The sequence below is a fragment of the Scomber japonicus genome, chromosome 16 (genome assembly GCF_027409825.1).
Source record: "Scomber japonicus isolate fScoJap1 chromosome 16, fScoJap1.pri, whole genome shotgun sequence".
Taxonomy (NCBI): domain Eukaryota; kingdom Metazoa; phylum Chordata; class Actinopteri; order Scombriformes; family Scombridae; genus Scomber; species Scomber japonicus.
Genome location: NC_070593.1, coordinates 13606095 through 13633599, shown reverse-complemented (window position 1 = coordinate 13633599; position 27505 = coordinate 13606095). Strand labels below are relative to the sequence as shown.

The 27505-nt window shown below is 39.4% G+C and overlaps 3 protein-coding genes across 3 annotated transcripts; 2 read left to right on the top strand and 1 right to left on the bottom strand.

Moving 5' to 3' along the window:
- Positions 1-2577: 2577 nt before the first annotated feature.
- On the top strand, positions 2578-10283 carry wdr20a (WD repeat domain 20a). Its single transcript, XM_053336349.1, has 4 exons — positions 2578-2841; positions 5458-5640; positions 6299-7639; positions 9127-10283. Exons 1-4 carry the CDS (start codon positions 2578-2580, stop codon positions 9178-9180), a joined length of 1842 nt encoding a protein of 613 aa, XP_053192324.1. The 3' UTR covers positions 9181-10283.
- Positions 10284-12306: 2023 nt separating this feature from the next.
- On the bottom strand, positions 12307-17399 carry LOC128375930 (MAPK/MAK/MRK overlapping kinase-like). The gene is made up of 12 exons (XM_053336350.1): positions 17213-17399; positions 15426-15540; positions 14940-15029; positions 14778-14848; positions 14579-14657; positions 14430-14478; positions 14147-14325; positions 13775-13876; positions 13493-13666; positions 13098-13257; positions 12790-12987; positions 12307-12642 (listed from the first exon to the last, which is right to left on the bottom strand). The coding sequence occupies exons 1-12, from the start codon at positions 17397-17399 to the stop codon at positions 12565-12567; spliced, it is 1482 nt and encodes a 493-aa protein (XP_053192325.1). The 3' UTR covers positions 12307-12564.
- Positions 17400-18685: 1286 nt separating this feature from the next.
- LOC128375220 (ribosome quality control complex subunit NEMF-like) lies at positions 18686-27468 on the top strand. Its single transcript, XM_053335510.1, has 32 exons — positions 18686-18853; positions 18993-19061; positions 19870-19972; positions 20277-20402; positions 20533-20681; positions 20774-20841; positions 20943-21032; positions 21116-21189; positions 21293-21363; positions 21473-21548; positions 21679-21819; positions 21998-22206; positions 22301-22474; positions 22571-22634; positions 22853-22941; positions 23038-23141; positions 23235-23297; positions 23386-23498; positions 23683-23740; positions 23816-23874; positions 24077-24197; positions 24284-24557; positions 24656-24698; positions 24795-24844; positions 25035-25176; positions 25457-25534; positions 25642-25833; positions 25921-25956; positions 26104-26210; positions 26289-26332; positions 26421-26500; positions 27224-27468. Exons 1-32 carry the CDS (start codon positions 18795-18797, stop codon positions 27299-27301), a joined length of 3204 nt encoding a protein of 1067 aa, XP_053191485.1. The 5' UTR covers positions 18686-18794; the 3' UTR covers positions 27302-27468.
- Positions 27469-27505: the final 37 nt, after the last annotated feature.

Below are 27505 nucleotides of genomic sequence, written 5' to 3'. Positions count from 1 at the left end.
ACTTCTTTGCAGACAGGGGGAGGGTGATGAAGGATAAATCGCCTGCTCCGTCCTGAGAACCGACATCCTGCTTTTCCCTGCTGCCTTGTTCGCCTGCTGGAGACACCCACATCGATGTTTGACTCATCAGAATCCTCTGAGCTCCCATCGTATGGATCCAAAAACTACAATCAAAGTACACATGCATTCATTCATAAGCACACAGAGTAGCGGGGGTGCTGTTGCAGCAGAAATGGAAGGATTAGAGAGAGGAGGATGCTTACCAAAGAATAACAGCCATGCCTTCCTGCAGGCTTGTGCACTAATGGCAATGTCCGCCCTAAACTCCCACTCTCTGGCGCACTGCTCACACACCCCTGCTCAGTTAGGAATGCAGTGGTTTTTGCATTGACAAGACAGCTATTTAATTTCAAATTAGAAAGCTGCATGCATGCCATCTCACTGTGCCTTCATTAAATGATTTTACTGAAACCACAAAAAAAAGGCAAAACTAGACATGAAGGTGTGTACGTGTGCAGTGATCAGTGGTGGAGCCAAGATAAGAGTCAGTTTCTGGGGAGCAAATTCAATTTGATTCCATTTGAAAACAACATTTATGGAGATATCTGATTTAAAAATATCCTTAGTATAAGTCTGGGAATAATCCCTGCCTAGAAAACTTTATTTACTTTTTTTTTTTTTTTTAAATACTAAAATATAGCCTACTCATACTGTAAAAATGTACATTGTCACTTATCCAATTGTGCCCAGTGTGTCAGTGTGTGAGCAAAGGTTCACATTCAGAACAAAAGTAATACCATAGTGCTGGTGTCTGACCATCTTGGGCTGATCTCAGAGTCAGAATCAGTGCTGGACTCCACTTTACACATCTCCTGATGGAAAACAGGAAGTCACTCGACTCCACATTTGTATGTCAACACAAAAGAAAATCCAATGCGAAAGATTTAAAGTTCATAAACTGATAGCATTCACACTAAAGGTGACGACATGCCTAATTAGTCTCACCATGTATTTGCAAGCAAGCTGGTCCATGTTGTTGGGTACATGGCCATCACTGTGGTCTGGAAAAAATATGAAATTAGAGTGCATTTAAGCATATTCAAAAGATACAACAATGAATAGAGGTTGCTTTACTTCAACGTGACACTAAAAGTCAACCAGTGGCAGGATATCACAGCCAATAAAGGATTTAATACTGACACTTACCTGGAAGTGAATGTTGTCGTCTCCTCCTGTAAGCCATTTTGTTTGGACAAAGTGAAATAAACTACTGAAATTATGTTGTAGCGCTGGAAATCAGTCTGGTGGACCAGTTAATTAACCCAGCGGAGCAGGTGTATTTGATATATAGCCTAAATGATGCACAGACAACGTACAGGTGAGTTTGCTATTTCAAGTTTTTAAACTCTCGCGAGCTTTAAGGTGTGACAACGCTGTGGTTAAGGTCTGGTTAGGTTTAGGCACAAAAAACAGTTGTTTAAGGTTGGGAAGATTACGGTTTGGGTTAAAATGGTCACTTAAAGTCGTGGATGTGGCCATGTGGGTTAAACTTCCTTATAAATCTTGCGAGAGTTGACGCGAATTTAGTTACCATCTAGACGCGACTGACCACTGCTGGATGAAATTCGATGAGCCGCACAGGTCAGGACAAATCTGGAAAAAAAAAAGAACTTTAAAAATTATATTAAAAAGACCTACATTAGCTATCCAACCATATAACAGATTGAGCAAACATCACATAACTGTGTTATTTTCAGGATCGGAGGTTACTTTGAAAATGTAATAGGTTACAGATTACAGTTACCCTATTTAAAATGTAATAAGTAATGCATTGCAATTACTCAAAGTAATGTAACTTATTACATATGCATTTTCTAACAAATGTTTTCAACTGTTATGGTGAATGTACCCATCAAGCCCACCAAAATCTAAGTTCAGGGGTTTTTCATGGATACTGACATGATGTGTAAGGGAGATCATTTCTTATAAAGCAAGATTTATCTCTCCTTTTAAAATGTTTTCATTAGCACACATAGATTTTGGAATATAAAATAAAGATATTTTATTTAAAAAGTCACAAGTCTGGCATGGGCTTAATTGGTACTGTGACCATTTAAACCCATGTGTGCTCCAAATAAACCCACGTCATGATTTATTTATAAAATGTAAAAAAAAAAAAAAAAAAAAAAAAATGTATTGATTTCAAATAATTAAAAACATCAATATATGTATTAAGTAATATGTTAAATATTTTCAAAAGGGGGGGGGGGGGCTCCTCCTAAGCAAAATTTTAAAGGTCTGACTTCAGATGTAAGCCCCTTGTAATCATCATCAAATCAACATTTTCATAAGTAACTGTAATTTAATTATACATTTTTCTCAGTAACTGACACGGATTACAGTTACATGTCTTATGTAATTAAATTACATAACGCCGTTACATGTAACTAGTTACTCCCCAACAGCTCCCTTCGTGTCCTCCTCCAGCAGTTCCCCGGTGAACCGCAGGGGGGAGCGGATGAGTCTGCGTGCCCGCTCCCGTCTGTGCGTAAGATCCGGCCTGGGGGAGAGGGATGAATGTTAATTTCAAAGATGGCGGCGGAGGGAGGAGGGAAGGAGATGAACGAAATTAAAACTCAGTTCACCACTCGGGAAGGCGTCTACAAACTCCTCACTCACTCCGAATACAGCCGTCCCAATAGAGTGCCTTTCAACTCGCAAGGCTCCAACCCCGTCAAGGTCTCCTTCGTGAACGTCAACGACCAGTCGGGCAACGGCGACAGGATCTGTTTCAATGTGGGCCGTGAACTCTACTTCTACATCTACAAAGGCGTTAGAAAGGTAGCGTGCTAACAAGGCTAATGTCAGCGGAAATTCACGACACTGCAAGTTAAATTAGAGTACACCACTGCCGTCCGAACTGTTGTTATGATGTGCTTTTCCTGCTATGGTAAATAAACAACTCTGGCAGCTGATTTGACTATGAAATAAGCAGCTAAGTTAGCTCGGAGCTAGCCTCAACGCAACTAGCGTTAGCGAGCCAGCGGCTACTCCCGAGGCCAGGGGCTACATTTCGTCTCCGTTCCCCCCTCCCCTCCAAGTCCAGTCAGTGTGTTTTAAATGTTGCTGGGTGGTGCGATTCGTGAGGTTGGATAGCGGCTACCAGGCTAAAAATGACAACTTGATCAGATTGAAGTTGTGAGTTGTTGTAATAGTTTGTGATGACAGTGACAGCTCTACCTGTCGACGCCCTTTGACTGACAGGTGTCGGCTAATCACAGGGTTTGTTGTTTCTGTGTCCGGACACATCGATGATTAAAACTAGCTGTAATGTAAAACAACTCAGCTCGTAGCTTGGGGGTATGTCTGGACGAAAATCAATGACCTGATCAAACTAAAGTTGAGTTGTAGGGAAATGCGCTAAAGCTCAGTTTTGACAGCTGTAATGCTAGCTGTTAGTCAAGTCGTTTTTATTTGTATAGCAACCATCATACATAATGGAAGTTTCCAAAAGCTGAAGGACAGCAACAAAGCAACTGGTCAACAGGATAAAATGGTGTGAAAGCAAGGTTTATTAATATTCAAATAAAACAAATAAAAATGAGCACCAAATCAAGCACATTCACACATGTAATCATAATAGTAATAGAAAGAGAAAAAAAAACTAAAAGTGATTTTTTTAAAAGAAAGTTTTTGAACAGTTGTGCAGTCATACATAATCAGGTTAAAACAATGGCTTGTCGTAAGCCTGAGAAAACAGAAAGGTTTCAAGTTTGCTTTTAAATGTGGAAACAGTGTCATGACTGATCTCTGGTCATCTGGTAATTTGTTCCAGAGAGCAGTCACTTATGCAGGGTACAGTTAGACGACAACTACCATATAATCTGAGGGTTCTGGTTGGACTATAGTGAGCAGGCATGTCAGTAATATTAAGGGCAGACACACCACAAAGTTCTTTATAAACTATTAGCAGGATTTTGAAGTTGAAGTTCTGCACTGTACAGAATAACGTCACTAAACATGCTAGTGCTCATTTGGGTAAACCATGTGGGATATACGTCTCAGTAGGTGCCATTACTATACAGTATATTTTCATATTCTGCGTATATGCTCTGTCACCAACGGATAAGTCATATAATTCTTAAATGACTCATGGTCCTGGCAAATATCATATTATATTTCTTGTGAAAGTAAAGGAAGAGAGTGAGTGCTGATCTCAACTCATGATATGTTGTCTGCAGTAATGTTGGTGTCCCTGCGGTGTATCAGAATACAAGTTCAGCTGCATTTTGAGTAATTATACCTCAGTAATGTATATTGTCACTACATTTAGTCATTTCAGCTAACAGCTGACTTGGCATCACAGGTTTACAGGAATCAGCTGACTGCAAACTTGAAGAAGTCCTATTAATAAACTCAGAGACATGAGCGTGTCATGTGTGTCAGTCCACTGTAAACCAGCTACGAGCGTGATACAGAAATTAGAGCAAGTTTAGCGTTTAAATGTCTGTAGTTAAAGGACAAAATATGGAGAGATTTTTGTTGGAGCAGATACGTTGCTACAGGTTTAAAACAAAAATAGCTAGGCTCACCTGTGTATTAAAGCCAAGAGGTTACACAAATCCAGCAGCTCAAGAGAGTTTATTACTTAAAAGTATTCATCTCCACTGATGGCATATCTTTCGTGAGAACATCAGCCATCGAAGCAGTGCTTAATACATGTATGCTACAGTGAAGACTAAGACCTACAGTATGTGTTTTTAAAAAGTTTGACTGGACTCCTAACCTGTGTTTAGGATTTAGTCTGTCTGAGACATTAAGTGGAAACATTCAATGGCACATCTAACAGTAGTGGAGGGACTACTGAGTCATCATCTTACACACAGAGAATTTTCCATTTCATCAGTAGTGTAAACTACAAATCATTAACAAATGGACCTGTTGTTATACTGATCATCTGCAGCATTTGCCTTGGATCACTTGTTCAAAGCAGCACATTAAGTTTTCATTGTAAGACAAACATCATACAGTATGATCGCTAGCATCTAACATCATTTTAAAGTCCTTTTATTACAGAGAATCATACTCCTCTATATATAAGATCTTCCTCATTTTTGCTCACTCACTGTCAGCTATATGATGCTTTGGTAAAAATGTGGCATGCTAAAGGTTGTACACTGTCCCTAGAAGATCTGTTATCATTTCTACACTGTCTATAGTTGTAACACTTTTTTAGAGTTAATTAACTGTCCCTTCTGGGATGAAACACAGGGAACAATAATATACTGCAGACTCCACTCTAATGATTTATTACTGACGGTTTTAACAACTAAAGCCTTTGTAAAATGCATACTTTACAAATTTAAATATTTAAAGGTTACTCTCCTCTTTGCAAATTAGCTAATTTCATGTGAGTTCATAGTCTTTCTCTCTCTCCCTCTCTCTCTGTCTTTTCAGGCTGCTGACCTGAGCAAGCCGATAGACAAGCGCATCTACAAGGGAACGCAGCCCACCTGTCATGACTTCAACCACCTCACGGCAACAGCAGAGAGCGTGTCTTTGCTGGTGGGTTTCTCAGCAGGACAAGTGCAGCTCATCGACCCAATCAAGAAGGAAACGAGCAAGCTTTTCAATGAGGAGGTAGGTCTCTGAAGGATGGAGGGTGGATTGCTAAGAGCAGTGTTTTTCACAAGTTGTACCTGCTGGCCAGCTCAGCAACTTCTGGAGAGGCAGTTGATATTTCTTTTTGCTGACATTTTCACTAAAATGATTATTGTAGTACTTTTCAGACAGACACACATCTGTGTACTTTTTATGCCGTTGTGGGAGAAACTGTACTTATTTTTGTTAGATCCAATTCCACAGGTTTGAACTATGCCTCACAGTGGAGAGCCATTCATTTACAATTCACAGCATATTGCCTTGTATTAAAATTCTCTCTCACATGAGGTGTACAATACTATTTTCACTATGTCATATTTGTATATGTACTCATGTAGTGTACTCTGCAACCTTCTTATGTAGAGGATTTATAACATGTGAAAGAAGGAAAAAAATGTGTTTTTAAGGCATGTTCCTTAGCATTTTTGGTAATTTATGCTACTGTTTGTATTTTCCTGCCCGACCTAGAAACAGTCTGTGACATATTTTCAAGTGGCCTAAGACTTTAACAGATAGCAAGACCTTCAGCACACTCAGAATATCTTTTTCCTGATGACTGCACTGACATTGTTTTTCCCTCTTCCCTCCCTCCTCCCCGTTTGCCTCTCAAACCCCAACCTCCCTTCTCTTCTGCCAGAGACTAATAGACAAATCCAGAGTAACATGCGTGAAATGGGTGCCGGGCTCTGAGAGCCTGTTTCTGGTCTCTCATGCCAGTGGGAATATGTACCTGTACAATGTGGAGCATAGTTGTGGCACCACGGCACCGCACTACCAGATGCTCAAACAGGGAGAGAACTACTCTGTACACACTTGTAAGAGTAAATCTACAAGGAACCCTCTCCTAAAATGGACAGTGGGTGAGGGGGCTCTGAATGAGTTTGCTTTCTCTCCAGATGGGAAGTTCCTAGCTTGTGTAAGCCAAGATGGCTTCCTACGGGTGTTCAACTTCGACGCTGTTGAGCTTCATGGCACCATGAAGAGCTACTTCGGTGGCTTGTTGTGCGTGTGCTGGAGCCCTGATGGAAAGTACATAGTTGCGGGTGGAGAGGACGACCTAGTGACTGTGTGGTCGTTCTTGGACTGCAGAGTCATAGCCCGAGGTCACGGGCACAAGTCATGGGTGAGCGTGGTGGCATTTGACCACTACACTACCAGCGTGGAAGAAAGCGACCCCATGGAGTTCAGTGGTAGTGACGAGGACTTCCAGGATCAGATGATCCACTTCGGACGAGACCGGGCCAACAGTACGCAGTCCCGACTCTCCAAGCGCAACTCCACGGACAGCCGGCCTGTTAGTGTCACATACCGGTTTGGCTCAGTGGGCCAGGACACTCAACTGTGCCTATGGGACCTCACTGAGGACATCCTTTTCCCCCATCTTCCACTCTCACGGACACGGACACACACTAACGTGATGAACGCTACCAGCCCCCCTGCGGGTGCTACAATAATCACTAACACCTCTAGTAACACTACTAATGGAAACAACAGTGGTGCCAATACTCCTGGCATTAACTCCCTCTCTACCACATTACCACGCTCCAACAGCCTACCCCATTCAGCCGGCACCACGACAACGGCAAACAATACCAACAAGGCTGGCAGCGGTGGTGGCATCGGCAGCGGTATTATGGACAGTTCCATCGCTACAGGTGTGAGTAAATTTGCCACTCTGTCACTCCACGATCGGAAGGAGCGCCACCATGAGAAGGACCACAAACGCAACCACAGCATGGGTCACATTAGCAGCAAGAGCAGCGACAAGCTCAACCTGCTGACAAAAACCAAAACAGACCCTGCTAAGACTTTGGGCACTCTGCTGTGCCCACGCATGGAGGATGTGCCCCTCCTTGAGCCCCTCATCTGTAAAAAGATAGCACACGAGAGGCTCACTGTACTCATATTTTTAGAAGACTGTTTAGTGACTGCTTGTCAGGAGGGATTTATTTGCACATGGGCGAGGCCAGGCAAAGTGGTAAGTTCTTTTTAATGTAGGAAATGTGGGTGAATTTGAAGTTCTAACATTGTGTCTGTCAAATATTTAGCTGTCCTAAACTCAGTTGGTGGGTTGTGACTAAGAAGCAAGACATATTCTGAAATGATACAGTAAACTATTGACATTTGGTATAGCATTTTTAGCTTTTATAGTAAGATTGTCACCCTCTGCAGGCAGGCAAGTTTGTTTAATGTACATTTGCTTTCCACTGAAAGACCTATTATGCCCAAGTTTAAAATATAATCAGTGCTATGAAAATTCTATATTTTTCTGGGTATATAATGCATTCTGATAAGGAGGATTTTCTGTGTGGGGAAAAGGATGGTAATCCATAATTGAGTGTGCTCATTGGTTCATCAGTCATCCCACAATGCATAGCAACATAGCCAAGAAGTCATCTACATACACTCGAACATTTCAGCTTTTATGCAAAAGGCTCTGTATTTGCCCAAAGAATCTGCAGTTTCTCACATGCTTTCAGCTTAATATGTGCTCTTTTATACTTCCCCTTTTGTCTGTGTGTTTTGAACGAGTTTGCTATAACGAGGCACACAATAGTCTGGATCTGGATCATAGCTGGCAGTCTGAAGGCTTGTTAGTCCAGTGAGATTGTTACTTTTAACTAGAGTCAGACAATAGCAGGGGCTTAGGGTAGCAATGCCCTTATAAATGTCATCACATATCTCTGAAGTTAAAAAAAAAAAAAAAAAAGTGAGAGCACAAGCAGTGCTATGATACTGTTCAGTACCAATGCAGTCTGAGAGTTTATATTTGTCAAATCATGTGTGGGACTGCTGTCATTTATGGGCCACTGTGGGTGATTTATTTGATTGTCTGACAAAAGTATTATTCCGAATGCTTCCTGTGTGAGAAAATGAAACAAATAACATCCAGAAGCTGATACATTCAGCCTGGTAATTAAACTTTGAGCAGTGGAAATAGTGGGCACCACACAGTCCCCTGGTGGGTAGAACGTCTAATTAATACAAACCACTTAATATGAAAATTAGCGGAGTGGAAGATGCAGTAGTTGAGGTCAGTCTTGGGTAAGGTGCAATTAGTATTCAATGATAAGAAGGAACTTCAAACAATCCTTATTTTATATGGTTAATAGCAGAATTGTAATAAAAAATGCAGAACTGAACAGAAGTAATCCTTTATATTAAAAAAAAAGCCAAAAATGCCCTCAAAGAAGAGAAAGAACAGATCAAAAGGTTTAAAAGAGCCCTCTAGAAAAATATTTCTTGTCTTTTTAAAAAGTGCCTTCATCAAGCAAACCTCTCAAAGAGGACGCTACACTTGGCATCCACTCTGACTGCTGTGCACAAGCTTTTAATGAAATGCAGGGGACCGGGATATGAAAAGAAGATGCTAGAGGCACATTTTTAATGAGCTATTTGTTGCTTGATTTTTGCTACACTATGTGAACTTTCCCAATGCAAATCTCCTTGTTTTCCTTCTTCCAGGGTTTATTGTCATCCCAAAACCAAGCCAGCTCTCCCAGTGGAACAGTAGTATAGCCACAATATTTCTGCTGCTAAAGAACCCTGCAACCCAGAGTCTGATGCTGCTCTTCACCCTGCAAGCATTGCAAGTTTTCCGTTTCTTTTTTTTTTTTCCTTTTCTTTTTTTTTTTTTTTTTTAAATCCCTCCCCCCTCCCAATTTTTTGTTAATGGCTTTTCTGTTGTTTTCGTTTATCACTCACTTGACCTAGAGGAAGAATGAAGCAAGAAAAGGTGTGGTGTGGACTACTGTGCTAATATATTGTTCTCTGGAGTTTTAACACATTTTAGATTTAAAAAAAAAAAAAAATCTTTCTTTCATGTCAGATCTCATCAGACTGTTGTCCCCTCTGGAATTAAGGCTTGGCTTCGTTAGATGCAAACCAGACAATTGTGGCTTGAGATCAAAGGGATAGTTCATCTGATTGTCATACTCTGTGTAGCCCTTCTCCTCCTTATTTTTTTTTTTTTTTAACCTCCGTGGTATAGCCCAATCTCGGCTCAGGGTTACTAACTAAAATATGAATTTTCAGGTGAACTATCCTTTTATGACCAAGTGCGTGAGCATCTGAAAATTTTGCATCCATCCACATTCACCCACCACTTCTGTCTTTTCTTGAGTAGAATCTCCCCATCAATGACTTTGCACTGATTTTTGTTAGTTCTTTTGTTGTTCGTTTTGATAACTATACTATTGGAACAAAAAAAAGAGGGTTGAGGACTGCCTTGTTGCACTTGGCTTTAACATCCTCAGTCTTGAAATCTGAATCTATAAAGCTGGATGCTGCAATCATAGTCTTTTTAAAGAAAAAAAAAGTTTGCACTTAAATTAGTTTATTAGAAGAAAATGGCTTTACATTTTTGGGTGTGCTCAGAACTCACAGATGGCTAATACAGTAGGTGAAGAAAATGATAAAACTATTAAAACCTTTATCTATTGAGCATTTATTTTAATATTATTTCAGATTCAAATCTGCTCTGTATCATAATGTGTATATTGTAATTAATTGATTTGATGGGGGCCTAAGCAAACTTACCATTACTCCAGTGGAAGTTTTGTCATTGATAGTTATATTTCTAAAGCCTAAAGTATACATATTAATAATATTAAAATAATCTTGAATACACTGTTTTCTGTTCTTTTCTTGTCCACCCTCATGTGATGTGTTTACACCATTAAGCTGTGATGCAAAAAGAAGTTGCTTACATTGTCAAAAAAGTGCCATTGCAGCAATAAAGGTGCTGCCAAGTATGGAAGTCTCTGACGCTCAGGAAGTCTCACAGATAACGCTTGTTTCCTTGACTTGATACTTGAGTCTCAAAGATATTTTGCTAGAAAAACATGGAACTTCATGTCCTCTAATTTTCTCCTTAGAAGAATATTAACAATAGTCACATGAAATATTTTAGACTGGAAATTGAGTCTTTCCCATTTGACACTTTTGCACTATTAATGTGTTTTATTTTTGTGTGATAGCCAATCATTGATGCCATTAAGAGTTGAGTGACCCCTACACTAGACAGAAAGCTTGTGAGAGGTAACATTTATATTCCCCACTTCATTGTTGATTAAAATATATAATAATGTTCATCAATTCACTCTGAACTTTTGTGTTTAAGTGTTTATGCAGGCTTTATGTAAGCTTAATACATTTTAATGATAACATCATACAAATGATACTTGACAACCTTTTTTACTCTGATTATGCATCACAATAAACAACTGAGTCACAGTTTCATGTAAATGAGCTCACAGCTCATGAATGAAATGGTACATATTTTAAGCCTCGAGCGAGGGGCTATAAAGGTACTGGCCAAGCTACATTCTACACAGTAAAAAAAAAACATCTGATCAAACTTTTAAAGGCCTAGGCGATAATTTCTGACCACATAACATACAGGCATGTTCATGTACAGAATTATTCTCATTGGAAAATCATCTTATTAATTATTCATTACTGGTTTTAATCAATTTGGGGGTCACATCAGGTTCAGTTTTTGTGTTTAGTTGCCCCATGGAGATATTTATGTAGTAAACAGATGAATCACGGTATGTGCCTTTCAATTATTTTCTCTCATAGGCCATCTTTATGGCTTAGAAAATATAATAATTGTGGCGTGCAGGTGGTTAGAGCGCATGCCCCGTACGTAGCCGACCCCGGTTTGAATCCCGGCCGGAGGTCCTTTGCTGCATGTCACACCCCCCCCCTCTCTCCCATGTTTCCTGTCTGTCTGCTACTCAATAAAGGCGTCTATGCCGAAAAAAATCTTTAAAAGAAAATATAATAATTGTGAAGCACCTAATGTGACTTTCTGCTGTTAACCTTTGTACAGGAAGACTGTTGCCCTTCACTCAGTTTGTCCCGAGGGGGATCATTCAGTTACTGGAAAGACTATCACTAGTAAACTGCTTATAAAAAGTATTCAGCTCTCCTTGGAATTTGATTTATTACTTTACAACTTTGAATCACACAGCTGATTAAATAGAGCCACTACTAAATGTCCACTTCCTGTCTTCTTTGACACTACCATGCTCTTGTTTGTGTTTTAATTTTATGTTTGGAGTCCTTGTCAACTGCAACATTTTCTCCTTATTCTACTGTTTATATTTCACTTTGCTTATATCATATCTTATTCCCAGATTCATATTTTTCAGGAACTTCACTGGAGTGTTTCTTTGTGTTAATAATGTAGTTTTTGCCAGGAAATTGACAAAGTGCTGTAGTTGTTGTTACCCCTACACATCATATTTAAAGAGATCACACTACAGGTACACACAAGCAATCTCATCCAACATATTATTCAAACTTCCAATAATATTAGTGATAATCTACGTTTGCAATCGTACAGGGTGTATTTTTCTTTTGTCAGTGTCTAAAAAAAGCTCACTAAATAATTTGTGATTCAGAGTTGTGAAATAATACAACTGGAACAAGTTCAAGGGGTGTGTCTACTTTTTAAAGGAACTATTATTTTCCAGAAAGCTGATTATGTTTGATTATTTAATTCACCTGGTAAACAGCTGTTCACTTTTTCGATATCTTATTGCTTAACTTGTATCAAAGGCTCAGATTGAAGTATATTTATAAATTGCTGTAAACATGTAACACCTAAATAGGTCATGACTTAACCACACACTCAATTCAACATAATGACATAATTTAGCATTGTTTGTGTAGTGATTACATTAAACTTCATCACATTACAGTGAGGGTGTGGCAATCATAACTGGTGCAATGACAGGCTTTGCAGTCTTTATTGCAATTTTGTTGCTTTACAGGTTTCAACATCAGGCCTGTCCAAACATTGTCCTCTTAAATTACTGTATCTGTTTATCAGAACAGGTCTACCCTGTATTCAGAGGCAATTTTTAATTCAAACATTGAAGTGTTTTTTGGCTCTCAGTAGCCTCCGTGTTTCCTATCCAGAGGTGGCATATGGAAAGTCTTGAAAGTTGCACGGTGTGACTCATCTCTGGGCTGTGGAGAGAGGAAATGCACTTGTTTGGTTGTGTATATTAATAAAAAATAGTCTGCTTTTTTCTTCCATAATAAAACATAGTGATATTTGAATCTTGATATCTAAAGCAAACCTTTCTGATGTGTGTGTAGTGCTCCTGTGTTTACCTTGGCCAACCGTGACTGGCACTTTTTAGTCATGATGGCTGGCAGTGCGCCTTGGTGAGTTACAGTAAAAGCAGGCATAGTGGAGACTGGGAAGGAAATCTGTGGTCCTGGGACAACCATGTTGAGCTTGGGAAGCTCTGTTGGATAATGAGGGATGTTCCGTTTGATGAGGGGCTCTGCCACATGCTTCATGTTGTGCTGAAGATGGAGAACGTAACAGATAGTCAAACAACTTTTTGTATTTCTTTGGACTCAATTTAGTTCATTTTAATATAGGATTAAATTTGAACCTTAAGAATTTGACTTACACTCATTAAAGGTGTTTGCCGTGTATGTCTCCCCCTCAGTTGTTTGCCGAGTCTAGCTGGTCGCCAGATCTGGTCTAAAGAGTTATGTGTCCCGCTTCTCCCTACTCCATCCATAATCCCAGAAACCCTGTGAAGACTCTCGGCTTTCTTCTCTGTTAGCCTGGAAGAAAAAAAATCAAGAGAAAACAAGATTATTTCATTATAAATTACATAATATCATTGTCAAATCATTTTAAATCCTTGCCCAGTTGTCTTAATCCATTCAGCTCATTTTCAGTTCTGGCTTGGCTGCAAGGTCCTGTGTCTCTTTTTGTGTGGACAATGTTATCAATTAATTGTAAAAAAAACCAAAAAAAAAAACCTTTATATTTAAATAGATGTAATTTGCAATGTACCTGACTTCCCTGAAGTATGTGTGCCTCAGGGCTGTTTCTGCAGAGATGCGTTCATTGGGGTCATAGGCGAGCATTTGATAGAGCAGTGACAGAGCTGGGGCCGGGCAGTTGGTGATTAACCGTGAAAGACCAGAGCCTTTCTTAGGATGAAAGTTGAAATGCATCGCTCTAGATCTGCCAGACAATAAACACAAAAGTATTTTTTTAAGTACATAAAACTTTTATATTCCTGATTTATGAGTGATGCTTCAAGCTTTCCCATATTTGAGGAGGAAAACTTACTGCTTGAACTTCTGGAGGAGACTTTGTTCTGGTGTCCCCAGCACATCGTGGATCTTGGCAACCTGGTCCAACTCATTGGTTCCAGGGAAGAGAGGATTCAAGCTGAAACATGCAGGTATATAATGATCCATCTGCCACAACAAAGCTATTTACATGCCATTTGTATGACATTTGTTTATGCCTTTGGTGGAAGACAGGATCACTAAAATTTCAAGGACAGAAACTATATGCAGACATTAGTCATACTGTAATTGTTCATGTAATCAAATACAGCTCTGTTATACTACATGTCATAAGTTTCCCAGTCCTGTACCATTACAGAACATTTGGCTTATACAGCCGAAATGTTGTGGTCAATTCCTGCAGAGTTACCTCATGATCTCAAAGAAGACACAGCCAGTGCTCCAGATGTCCATCTTTAAGCTGTAATAGCCATCAGTGAGGAGGCACTCTGGGGCTCGATACCAACGTGTGGAGATGTACTCTGTGTGCGGAGGCTTGGAGTACACACTGCGACATGAGCCAAAGTCCCCAAGCTTCAGAACATTTTGCTGCAAGTGGAACAAAATGGTTAAGAAAAAAACAAACCAATTGTACAACCAAAAAAACATTTTTACCTTTTTGTGGAGCAAATGAAAATAAAAATTCATCTTACTTTGATGAGGATGTTTTCTGGCTTCACATCTCTGTGAAAGATCCCACATCTGTAAGAAAACCACCAAAAAACAAGTGATAAACTCAACACATATAATGTAGAATTTATATTTCACCATTTCATGTGGGTTTCAGTATTTCCAAAACTACCTGTGCATGTGTGCAAGTGACTTGCACAGCTGGTACATATAGTGCTTTACTGTATGGTCAGGCAGTGGTGTTTCTCTTCCTACAAGGGATGAAGAACATCCAAAATGCACTTCTTAGAAAATTACATTAAATACACACATTTAAGGTCCAGTCAACCCTGATAATTGTTTATTATATATCTGCATACATTCTTACTTACCTTGTATGAACTCATAGATGTTCATATCCATCAGCTCACAAATCAGAGATACAGTTCCAGTTTCTTTGTCACTAAAAAACATTAAATTCGATTGTAAATGACACAAAATAGTAACTTAATGTGTTACAGTAACTTCATATTAGACAGCACTTCAGGACTCACAAAATCAGTTCATGTAGCTGGATGATATTTGCATGTGGACTGAGCCTTTTCATGGCCTGGACTTCCCGCAGGTTGTTGGCCTGCTCCAGACTTAATCACAGAGAATAGACAGGTGTACAGATGCAAAAATGTATTGTTTAGTCATAATACACACATGCTTTATCTAAGATATTGTATTATCAGGATGAGGGCCAATGGATCTAAGAAACTGGTTACAGCGTTATATGGAAATAATGTCACCAAAGTGTGACACATGCAGTAATTAATACATGAACAGATTTAAAGTGCACAGTCAAAAGTAAAAACCAGTGCACTTTAGAACTCAAATTTCAAGCACTGACGTCTATTGTTTCCACATCACTACAAGGTCAAAGTGAAAGAACAGACATCTAATAGGATACTTAAGGCAAGCAGGTTTCAAACTGCTGGCTCCTGTTTCAAAGGTCCATACACAACAGTGAGCTGAGAGCACTATGTTACTCATACCTGTTAATCGTCTGCTTCATGGTTTTACATGCGTAGAATTTCCCATCTTTCAGGCTCTGGGTTTTAAGCACCTCAGAAAATGTGCCCTCGCCGATTTTCTTTATTATTTTGTAGCCTTGAACAAAAAAAAACAAACAACAAACAGACTGGTAAAAGAGAGGCATACACATATATCTGTAATATTACTGCTTAGTTTAATTTCTGAATAGCAACAGCAGAAAAACTAAGAAGAGATAAATCCTAGAGCTGCTCAATAGATATTCAAGTGCTACAACAACACCTTTTGGACACTTAAATGTGATGATTTTATTGGGAGTATCTTACTCACATCTATTTTCAAACTAATTCACAGATTCGCTCCTAATCAATCAGAAAGTAATCAAATATTCATCTGCTTAAACATCTAACAAGCAGAGGCCACGTTTCAGTTAGATTCAGGGGTCCTTATCGAACTCTTTTCCCCATTTGGTTTAAAGATTTATATTTTTCAGTGTGACTTTGATTAATGTTATTTGAGTGTAGAGATAAACACTAGTTTTTTCTCTTCCTTCACTTTGATTTCAATGGTAATGTGTATGTAAATTATTTAACATGCAAAGAAATAAAAACTCTAAATTGTTTCTGATTGATTTTCAACTGTCAATCAATTTATCACTTCTTTAGTTCCACAAACTGGTACATGTCAAAGATCAGTCAGGATAGTGTTTGGAAACCATTTCAGATATTTGAATGGCAGCACATCACACCAGTTGTCCTCTTGGGTCAAAACTGAACTAGTCTGGTTTGACTGTTTAAAAAGCATTAAGTACAAATTATCACACAATAAAATGAAAGTAGTGATGATTATACTTACAAACAATAAAATATAGTATGAAACCATGCATGTGATTTTAAGGCAATTAAATAAATCCATATTTCTGATATAAAAGCAATTTTTAAATGGGTTAAATTGGAACAGAGGAAAACAGGAGGGTTAAGGACCCATGGCAAACATGATACATACACAGATACATTACACATGATGCTATAAAATCAAATATTGATATGTTGAAGGAGAGCAGAATTAGTAGATTTTAAAGGTGCATCTTCTCTCCTTTTATTACAATGTGGTATTGACTACATGTAGTCTTACATACATCCAACATACAGGAGAAAAAACTGCTGTTAGTAAAGTTCAGCTCAGGATTTTCACACTTATTCTCTGGTCAGTCACCAAAGTACTGGTTAAAACTAACAAAACAACTCAATTTCAAGAAAGGACAGGCGTAATTACAAACGAATAAAGCCACAGTAAAGTGCTCCCAAAGGTCATAGTAGCTAGCAAACATTACCTTTTGTCATTCCTGTCATCACTCCATATACTCAGTCAACTCATAACTTACAATGCATTCCTTTGACTCGCCGATTATATCATCCATAAAGTGCACGTGTGGACACGGCATTACAATATGAAGTCTGAAGAGAGATAGTGTTTTTGCCCCGCATCTAATTAATAAAGAAAAGTGCCTAAAACACGCCTAACTGGTGCTAGCTTAGCACTGCTAGCAGAGCCCTGTTAGCTGACCGTCGCCATGGTAACGGAGCACGCCTTCGCCCTCCACTCTGACCTGAGGAGGAAACTGCAAACTCCTTCACTGAAAATAATCTGAATAAAAAATGTAAAAAACGCAACAACGCATCAGAATATTATGACCTGCTATGCATAAAGGGGGGGACTGCCATCAAGATGAATTATTGGTTCTAAGGCCCAAATCTTTGACGCACAGCGAAAAAATTCAGCTCCTTACCTGATTTCCAGAGGTGGGTGGTGACCGTGTGCTCGCATGTCTTTGCAGTGTTTGGCTGTGGGTTGTTGTTCTGCGTGTCCGCAACATTGCCCCTGTTGCTCCAGTCGGTGTTAGGTGGTGTTTTACATGCATTTCGAAGGCTTGCCCTGTTTTTGACGTCAATAAGCCAATTTGAGTAGTGCATCATTAATGCACATTTAACGCTACAAAGCCTACCATGAGCTTAATGATGTCCTGAAAACTGTCCCTGCAAAAGAGAACAGAGTAGAGCGGGCCCACTGCTTTAATGTCATAGCACAGCACAATGTTACCATAAGGTATCAAAGCATCCACACAATCACTTTGTTCACTCACGTTAGTATTGGAGCTCGACCGATATATCAGTCAGCCGATATTATCAGCCGATAAGCAATAGGGTAAGGTATCTTTATGATCCCCCTAGGGCAGGGGAGTTACACTCATCTTCATTCAGGGTGCCACATACAGCCCAATTTGATCTTGTTTGGGCTGGTCTATTAAAACAATGGAAGGAAGGAAGGAAAGAAGGAAGAAAGAAAGAAAGAAAGAAAAGGACAGATGGAAGAAAGGAAGAGAAGACGGGAAGGAAAGATGGAAGGAAAAAGGAAAGAGTGGATAGAAAGAAGGAGGGAAGGAAGGAAAAGAAGACAGGAAGGAAAGTGGGCTGGATTGGATTTGGATTTGGATCCCTAGGGGGAAATCCAAAATGGACACATTAGTACAGTGAAAGTGATACAAATAAATAAAATAAAATAAGGTATACAATAAGCAATCTCTGTGTAAATAATCTGCAATTATATGAATGTGCAATATGCATAAATTCCTGATATTATACAGGTGTATACAATGTTACTGGGATCTACATAGTAAGGACAACGTCAGTCCTTTTAAGTGGGAGTGGGAGGTACTGGGAGGGAGCTATGGTGAATATTATTATATTGGTGTAGGTGAATATGTTGTCTGATTTTTGCCGGTATTAAAAAAAAGATTAAAGTAATATAAGCAGCATTTTGATCCTTTTTCTTAATTCAAGTTTAATATATAGGCCTATATGTTTTCTGTTTGCTTGTTTGTTTGTTTTTTGTTTGCTGTGTTTAAAAAAAAATCATAGCTAATTTTAATTATTAAATTTGCAGTGGTGTTTTTAGTGTTTCGGAGCACTGATGTCAAGATTATTCTTAAACTGTAATATATCAATATCCATTACCTTTGTTATAAGTGATTAATAATCACATTTGAGGGATCACTGCAAAACAAGTGTGTTTATGTGTCTATATTCTGCACATATAACGTTATCAGCCAATATATCGATATCTAAATTTTTTTCCTCCCTAATATCGGTATCGGCCCTTAACATCCCGTATTGGTCGGGGTTTAGTTATTATGTGTATAAAAGGCATGAATCTTTTTTTTGCTCTAGATCGGCTTCCGTCGGGATATGCCATTGTGCGCATGTGCAGGATGTTATGCATGTTTTCCTTGCTGATGTTGCACTAGATATGTGAACACTTGCTGTCATTTTTACCTTTTTTATTTTCTAATTGTCGCCAGCTATTAAGTGACAATGAAAACAAGATTCACCACTGTGGATATCAGGGCAGTTATTGCCGAAATTAACGCCAAGTACGTGATATGCGCCTTTTTCCCTACATGTTGCTATTGACCAACTTAGCCTCCTCTGGCTGTGCTGGCCCCGGTTAACTTCATATAGATTTGTTTACAGATCATTCATTCATTCATTCTGCATTTTCTCCTCTCGCAGCTACATTGGCATGAGGGTGAACAACGTGTATGACATCGACAATAAGACGTACCTCATCCGGCTGCAAAAGTGAGTCTGAAGTCTGAGCAAAGTTAACGTGACGCAGTACTTTACTTTATAGCTTGATGAGGCTTCACTTGAGCACACCAACCATATCATACTAAAGTCGTTTTTAGTAAAGGTGTTTTTATAATAAATGCACACTTTATTACAGCTGATTCTTCTTTGTGTAACGTGTGTTTATGTATTTGTCAGGGACCATGTACAATTGACATTTGTCTTAAAGAGGACTACAAAAACTAGAAAGGATAGACAGACATAAGTACAACTGGCAGAGCAGGTAGCTAGACACAAGCACAATATACATCAGGACAGGTAGGAAAAACGTAGTAACAACAACAATTCAGATAGTACGAGGAAACATGACCAAAAAAATAAAATAATAAATATAAATAAATAAATAATAAAAAAATGTGATAGACCTGTATTCTAGGGTGGCAACTAAAGATTATTTAATAGATTAAATTAAAAAAATATACAAAATAGACGAATCTGCAGATTATTTCCTCAATTAATTATTTTGTCTTTACAACGTCAGAAATCACTACAAAATACCTGTTATAATTTCTTTATAGGCCCAAGTTGATGTCTTCAGATGTCTTTTCATCAGATCATATTTAAGCTGGTCATATATATATATATATATATATATATATTGTGTATATAAAATCTGAATCTGCAAAGTAACTACTAATAATAGCTGTCAGATAAATGTACTAAAGTGGAAAAAGTACAAAGTAGCTTGAAAAGGAGGCACAGAACATGAGTAAATGTACATTCGAGAGTGTAACTGTGTCTCATTGTCATCTCATCTCAGGCCTGACCACAAAGCGATTCTCCTGATTGAATCCGGCACCCGTATTCACTCTACAGACTTCGAATGGCCAAAGAATATGATGCCTTCGGGCTTTGCAATGAAGGTAAGAACATCTTGCTGTTTAGCTTGTATTGATTAGGACTGTCCAACTATTCAACTATATTATTATTATTTAATAGTGATTATTATTATTATTTTTAGTTATTGAGCACTTATTTTTTCAATCTCCAAATAGGTGTGTGTGTGTGTGTGTGTGTGTGTGTGTGTGTGTGTGTGTGTGTGTGTGTGTGTGTTCTTTCTTCTCTCCTCTCGATTCTTTTTAATAAACCCTTTATCAGATCTATATCTCTGTAGTTTTTGGATTTGCTGTGATGAAGCTGAATATTTAAAGCACCTTTTTATCATAGTGTCGAAAACACCTGAAGACACGACGGCTGACCCAGGTTAAACAGCTGGGGATGGACAGGATTGTTGACATCCAGTTTGGCTCTGATGAGGCTGCCTACCACTTGATTGTTGAACTATATGACAGGGTGAGAAAACATTGTTGTATGGTGCACATTCAACCTAAATATGACATCCTTACTGTTGTCAAGGTTCTTGATGGTGACATTTATGTATGCTGTGTGGGGTTTGTGTGTTTGTTGGTCTGTCCATCTTCAGGGTAACGTCATTCTTGCAGACCATGAGTACACCATTCTGAATCTGCTGCGCTTTCGCACGGCGGAGGTAGAAGATGTCAAGATTGCTGTGAGAGAGCGGTACCCTGTGGAGAATGCCCGACCCCCTGAACCTCTCATCAGTTTAGAGCGGTAACCAACATCTCAGTGTTGAGTTTTCAGACAACCAAATGGATGCCCTTCAGAATCCATTTAATGTATTACTACATCTTTTTTTCATGTAGACTCACTGAAATCATCAGCAAAGCACAGAATGGAGATCAAGTGAAAAGAGTCCTGAACCCTCACCTGCGTAAGTATTGTGGCAACAGATATTTATTGAGCTTGTTTTATTTTTAATTGTCTTTTAAACAGCTTGAGCCATGTTTAATGTCCTTTCCCAACACTCCACAGCCTATGGAGCCACTCTGATAGAACATAGTTTGTTAGAAGCAGGACTGCCGGGCTCTGTCAAGGTTGACAGCCAAGTGGATGCTGCCCAAGGTATAGTAGAGCAGTTGGACTTAAGGTTACTACTGTTGAATGGTTTTCTATAAATCCATATTAATCACTATATTTGTTTTCAGTTGCACCTAAAATCCTGGAGGCTCTACAGATTGCAGAAACATACATGGAAAAAACAGAGAACTATAACGGCAAAGTAAGAGATCTTAATTTTTAGCCTTGTTGTTGAGGGATCTGGCTGCTTTGGGATCCTGTATTAAATGTGGTAAATTCACAAATTCTGCTTTGTCTAATTAAAGGGTTACATCATTCAGAAGAGAGAGAAGAAGCCAAGCTTAACTCCTGGAAAACCCAGTGAAGAACTGCTCACGTATGTCCTGTTTTATCTAACACACAGTTTGTGTCATGCTATTTTCCAGCTGTTTTATTTCATATCATGGTGATGTCAATTAATTTATGACGATGATATCTACTTACAGTTATGACGAATTCCATCCATTCCTCTTTGCCCAACATGCCCAGAGCGCCTATTTAGAGTTTGATACTTTTGACAAGGTAAATACTGAAAGAACTGCTCATTTTGGGACCTTGTTTTAGGCAGATATCAGATATTTTTCTAATTACGATGTCAATCTACTCTTTTGGATGAATGTGATATATAAATTCAGTTAATCCTTTCACCTAGGCTGTGGATGAGTTCTTTTCCAAGATCGAGAGCCAAAAGATCGACATGAAAGCCTTGCATCAGGAGAAGCAAGCTCTGAAGAAGTTGGAGAATGTTAAGAAAGACCATGAGCATAGGCTGGAGGCCTTGCACCAAATACAGGTCAGCAAGTCTGCAACTTATACGTTTCTTTGCCAGTAATACAGTAAATGCTTCAGATGATGGCTCCTGCTCTCCCTTATGTGTGACTCATTCATGTTGTAGAGAAGAATTAACAGAAGTGTAAGCACATGACTTTACTGAAACACATACATAAGCAACCTCGTCTCATGTGTTGCAGGAGGTCGACAGAGTAAAGGGCGAACTGGTGGAGATGAACCTGCCTGTGGTAGAGAGGGCATTGCAGGTGGTTCGCAGTGCGCTGGCTAACCAGGTAGACTGGACTGAGATTGGCATTATCGTCAAAGAAGCACAAACTGCTGGAGACCCCGTGGCCTGCGCCATCAAGGAGCTGAAGCTGCAGACCAACCACATCACAATGCTTTTAAAGTGAGATCATTACTGTAAAAGAAATACAGCAGACACTTCAGCTCACCGTTGTACCAAATTCCATATTTTGTGTATGCCTTTTTTTGCTGCCTAGGAATCCGTACATTTCTGAGGAGGATCAGGGAGAGGAGGAGGAAAAACAGACGACTGAGGAGAAGGGGAAGAAAAACAAAAATAAAGACAAAGGACAGAACAAGAAGCAGCAAGGAAACAAGCCCATGCTGGTGGACGTGGATCTCGGCCTGTCAGCGTATGCCAATGCCAAAAAGTAAGTGTAGATGTAAGCCTTTACACACACAATTGAGCATGATGTGTGTGTGAGAGTGACAAGTGTTGTTTTTACTGTTACTGTCCACTATTTAAGGTACTATGACTGTAAACGCAGCGCTGAGAAAAAGGAACAGAAAACTATGGAAGCAGTAGGTAAGGTAAGAAAACAGTTTTATCCTCCAGTCAGGTTGAAGGACTCTGTGATGAAAAGAGCTGGTAACTTTGAATTTATTGTTGTTTAAAGGCTATTGTGATTATTCATTGTAACTAGGACACACTGATTTTTCACCTCCATAACCATTGATTGACACAAGACAGCTTTGCAGTTGACACTTCATTTACCATTAAATGTTGTTCTGTTTTCGTCTCATTCAAGGCTATGAAATCTGCAGAGAAAAAAACACAGCAAACACTCAAAGAAGTCCAAACAGTGATGACCATTCAGAAGGCCAGAAAAGTCTACTGGTAAAACAACAGTTGACTTACCCATACATATATTCAGACCTTGTCACAATTCAATTCATTCATGTGTATTCGTTACTATCTCTCCTCTTACGGCAGGTTTGAGAAGTTTCTGTGGTTCATCAGCTCTGAGAATTACCTCATCATCGCAGGAAGGGATCAGCAACAGAACGAGATGATCGTCAAGCGCTACCTCCGGGCCGGTAACAGATAAACATCTACATGCTTCTTTTAAATACATCAAATATGGAGCTGGTTCATCTCATCATCTGTACCTTGTCTTTGTGCTTTGTCAGGCGATATCTACGTTCACGCTGACCTCCACGGAGCAACTAGTTGTGTCATCAAAAATCCCTCAGGTAATCCCTCAGTGGGTCAACGATGACACTTGATATCAAATTTCAAAATAATTTTCATGCCCTCTGATTCTTCATCCTGTTTCTCCAGGTGATCCCATCCCTCCTCGTACCCTGACAGAAGCTGGCACTATGTCCGTGTGTTACAGTGCTGCTTGGGATGCCAAGATCATCACCAGCGCCTGGTGGGTCCATCATCATCAGGTCAGTCAAGAATAAGTTTGTCATATTTTTTTTAATTTATTTTTGCTTCAGTACTGATTAGTGATTATATTTAATGGGAAGAAAACCATTTTATTTCATTACCCAATCAAATCTGGGAACAATATATCCAACATTTCCTAATTTTCATCACTACTTACCAGTATCAAAACTTATTTTTGTTCAGGTGTCTAAGACAGCCCCCACTGGAGAGTACTTGACTACTGGAAGTTTCATGATCAGAGGTATGATATGAGAGAATTTAAAGAGTCTTGAGGATGTTCAACACACAATGTAACATTTGTTCTGTTTCTCCTCAGGAAAGAAGAACTTTCTGCCACCTTCTTACTTGATTATGGGCTTTGGCTTCCTCTTCAAGGTAAACAATTTATGACTGTGTGTGTGTCTGTGTCCTGTGTGTATCTCCTGACTTTTCCTGTAGCTGCTCCATGAGGTTTACTTTTGTTATTTTGAATGAAATGTCCTAACAGCTAATGGACGGGTTGTTGTTTATGACTGTGTGTGTGTGTGTGTGTGTGTGTGTACCCTCTGACAATAGTGTCATGCTTCCCTCTGCGCAGGTAGATGAGCAGAGCGTGTTTCGGCACAGAGGGGAGCGTAAAGTGAAGACGGTGGAGGAAGACATGGAGGAGGTCACATCCGGAACCTCTGAGCTGTTAGAGGAGGAAGAGGAGCTGATAGGTAGCACGCATTAAAAGTACCGACTTCATTTAGTGTTTGATGGTACTGTACGCAGGCAGGTGTGATGGATTCTGTTGCATTTGCAGGTGATGAGAGCAGTAATGAAGAGGAAAGAGAGGAAGGTGATGAAGAGAAGAAAATAAAAAATGCTGCTATTCCTGAGGAGCCTGCGGCAGATGCAGGGAAGAAGCCGTCAAAGCAGAGCAACATGCAGGAGGAGGAAGAGGAGGAGGAGGAGGAGGAGGGAGATGAGGCTGGAGAGGAAGACAGCGACAAGGAAAAAGAGATAAAGAATGAAGAGAGTGAAGAATTCAGCTTTCCGGATACTACAATCTCCCTCTCTCATTTACAGCCCAAGAGGTGATAGTACCAATGAAACAAACGCTTCAGTCATTTCACAACTTTCTACAAGCTTGAATCACTTCAGCTTACATTAACTTGTGTCTACTTACTTCTAGGAGCGCTCAGAACCCTGGCTTCAAAAGGGAAGAGACGCCTCAGGTAAGTTACAATCTTTGGCCACATGCATTTTAGCAATTTCATCTAAGTAAAGGTGCATAACACTACATAATAATAAATTCATGAATTTCTCTTCAGGCTGAGGCAGACTCACAGGGGAGGAAACACATGACTGCCAAGCAGAGACGGTGAGTGAATAAATGAATACCATGATCCATTTCCTGTTTAGTTCCACTCCTACTCCACCTCTGCAACAGGTGAAGTTTGAGTGAAAAAAGGAGGAAATCTATGCTAAGTTTTATATTTTATGAAGCACTTATAAAGAGTTTAGAGTGGCTCATGTGTAAATCTTCAGGTCTATTTTGTCATTGCCATTAGAGAGAAGAAAAAGAAACAGCAGAAACAGGAAGGTGGTGACACTGAGGAGAAGACAGAGGTTACACCTGCTGGATCAGCAGTTGAACAGGTATCCAAAGGTGGAGGAGGCCCCTCCCAGCCGCCACTGAAGAGAGGTCAAAAGGTAAGCCCAAAGTTTAAATATAAGATTTTTTGCATGTGTCATGGCTCTGTGGATGGCAGATGTTAATGGTCTGTTGGCCCAGGCAACAATTATTAGATGCATTGCAATTCAATTTTGTTTAAACATTCATGGTTCCCTGAAGATTTATTCTGATGACTTTGGTTATCTGCTCCATGAGGTTTACATTTGTTATTTTGAATGAAATGTCCTAAAGGCTAATGGATGGGTTGCCATGACATTTGGTGTGTGTATGTGTGTGTGTGTGTCTTCATCACATCAGAACAAGTTAAAGAAGATCAAAGAGAAATACAAAGACCAGGACGAAGAGGACAGAGAGCTCATGATGCAGCTGCTCGGGGTGAGAAAGATTCAAAAGTTTCCATGACACCATCTACTAAAATGATTCGTGTTGCAGTTCCTCAACACAGACATAATAAATAACATCGTAAGTGCTCTTCTTCTCAGTCAGCCGGTTCCAAAGAAGAAAAAGATAAGGGGAAGAAAGGAAAGAAGGGAAAGGGGAAAGAGGAGCCCGTCAGGAAACCAGTCATTCAGAAACCACCTCCGAAACCTCGCAATGTGGACACTGTAGCAAAGAAACCAGAGCAGACAGGAGGAGAAGATGAGGAGGGGGGGCCCACTGAACAAGAGGATAAGGTAGACATGCTGACTCTTCTGATCTAACCAGATATGAATTTTTACTACTGTTTTCATGTTTAAAAATGGAGCTGTCCTCTTTTCCAGGAGGATGATGCTGACCCAGACAACCCTGGAGCAGAGGTGGGTTCTTAATGTGGGGAAAACAGTTGTAATAAGATCAAAATCATTCTTTACTTCCTTAATATCCTTTTTAATAACACACAATTCATTTTAACTCACCAGTATGTTCCATTAGTATAATAGTGTTTTCACTATGTGTCGTCTTAGGAAGCAGAGAACCTGCTCACCTCTCTGACAGGCCAACCTCATCCTGAAGACGTGCTGCTGTTTGCTGTTCCAGTCTGTGCTCCCTACACTGCCCTCACCAACTTTAAGTATGTGCATCACAACAATTCACTCTCTGTGTAAAAGAATGGGCTGCAAAGGCTAATGAGTCATATATTTACCCACAGACATAAGGTGAAACTGACACCAGGCGCTCAAAAGAAAGGAAAAGGTAAGAATCTATTGTTAATATGCATAAACCCTCTCCTCTGTTTTTACTTGTACAATGGATAGTAATATTATTTTTTTGTTCCTGCCAGCTGCACGCACTGCAGTTCTCAGCTTTATGAAAGCCAAAGAGGCATCAACTAGAGAAAAGGACTTGTTCCGCAGTGTCAAGGTAAATAATTGAATTGTGTTTTGGTCATCTGTTAAGTTCCATTTACAGTCATTTGTATTGAGGAATTATTAATTAGTCAACCAACAGAGAATAAGGCTACAATTTAACAGACAATTAAAGTTAAATTTCATTAACATTTAATACTTTACCACGTGAAACTGTCCAACATTGACTCAGATTTTCAGTTTTATGATTGTAAATTAAGTATCATCTATTTGGTGGTGAAAAAAGCACTTTCAAAAAATTGCATGGGCATTTCACAGTTATGACATGTTATCTCAACCAGGGGTTTTCAAAGTCTGAGATTGTGGGCCCCCTCAGACAAAGAAAAAAAAGCCACCCACACTCCACTTAATTTACTTACTTCAGACTACACCCAATACATAAAGGGCTGCCTGAAAGCATTTCACTCTGGGAAAGTGGGGAAACCAGTTAAATTCCCCCCAAACTGCTGTATCTCTCTTTAACAAAATCACGCACATTTAGGCTTTTCCATGTGATCTCCTCTTGATAACAAATTCATTCACTTAGCCTCCCCTGAAACAGTTTGGAGCCCCCTTGAGGAGGGCCGTCCCCTACTTTGAAAACCTCTGATCTAAACGAATATTTGATTATTCGTAAAGATAATCTAGATTAATCTGTAATGAAAATGCCTCAATCATATGGTAGTTGTGTCTGTTGGTATCAGAGCTATGGATCCACTAACTTCATCTTGTGTTGCAGGATTCTGACCTATCCAGAAACATCCCAGGCAAAGTTAAAGTGTCTGCTCCAAACCTGCTGGCCTCCAAGAAGAAGTGAGAGATGGGTGCAAACACACCTGGCAAGAAGCGTGAAATTAATTATTGATTATTTCACAGCACTGCACAGTGTGATGCAGTTCAGTGGGATAATACAGACTTCATCTATATTTCAAACATGAGGGTTAACATCTGATCAACTGTATTAAAAAAAAGCCCTTGTTTGGATACCATTTGTATTTGAAATGAAAACCATGTAAATGAA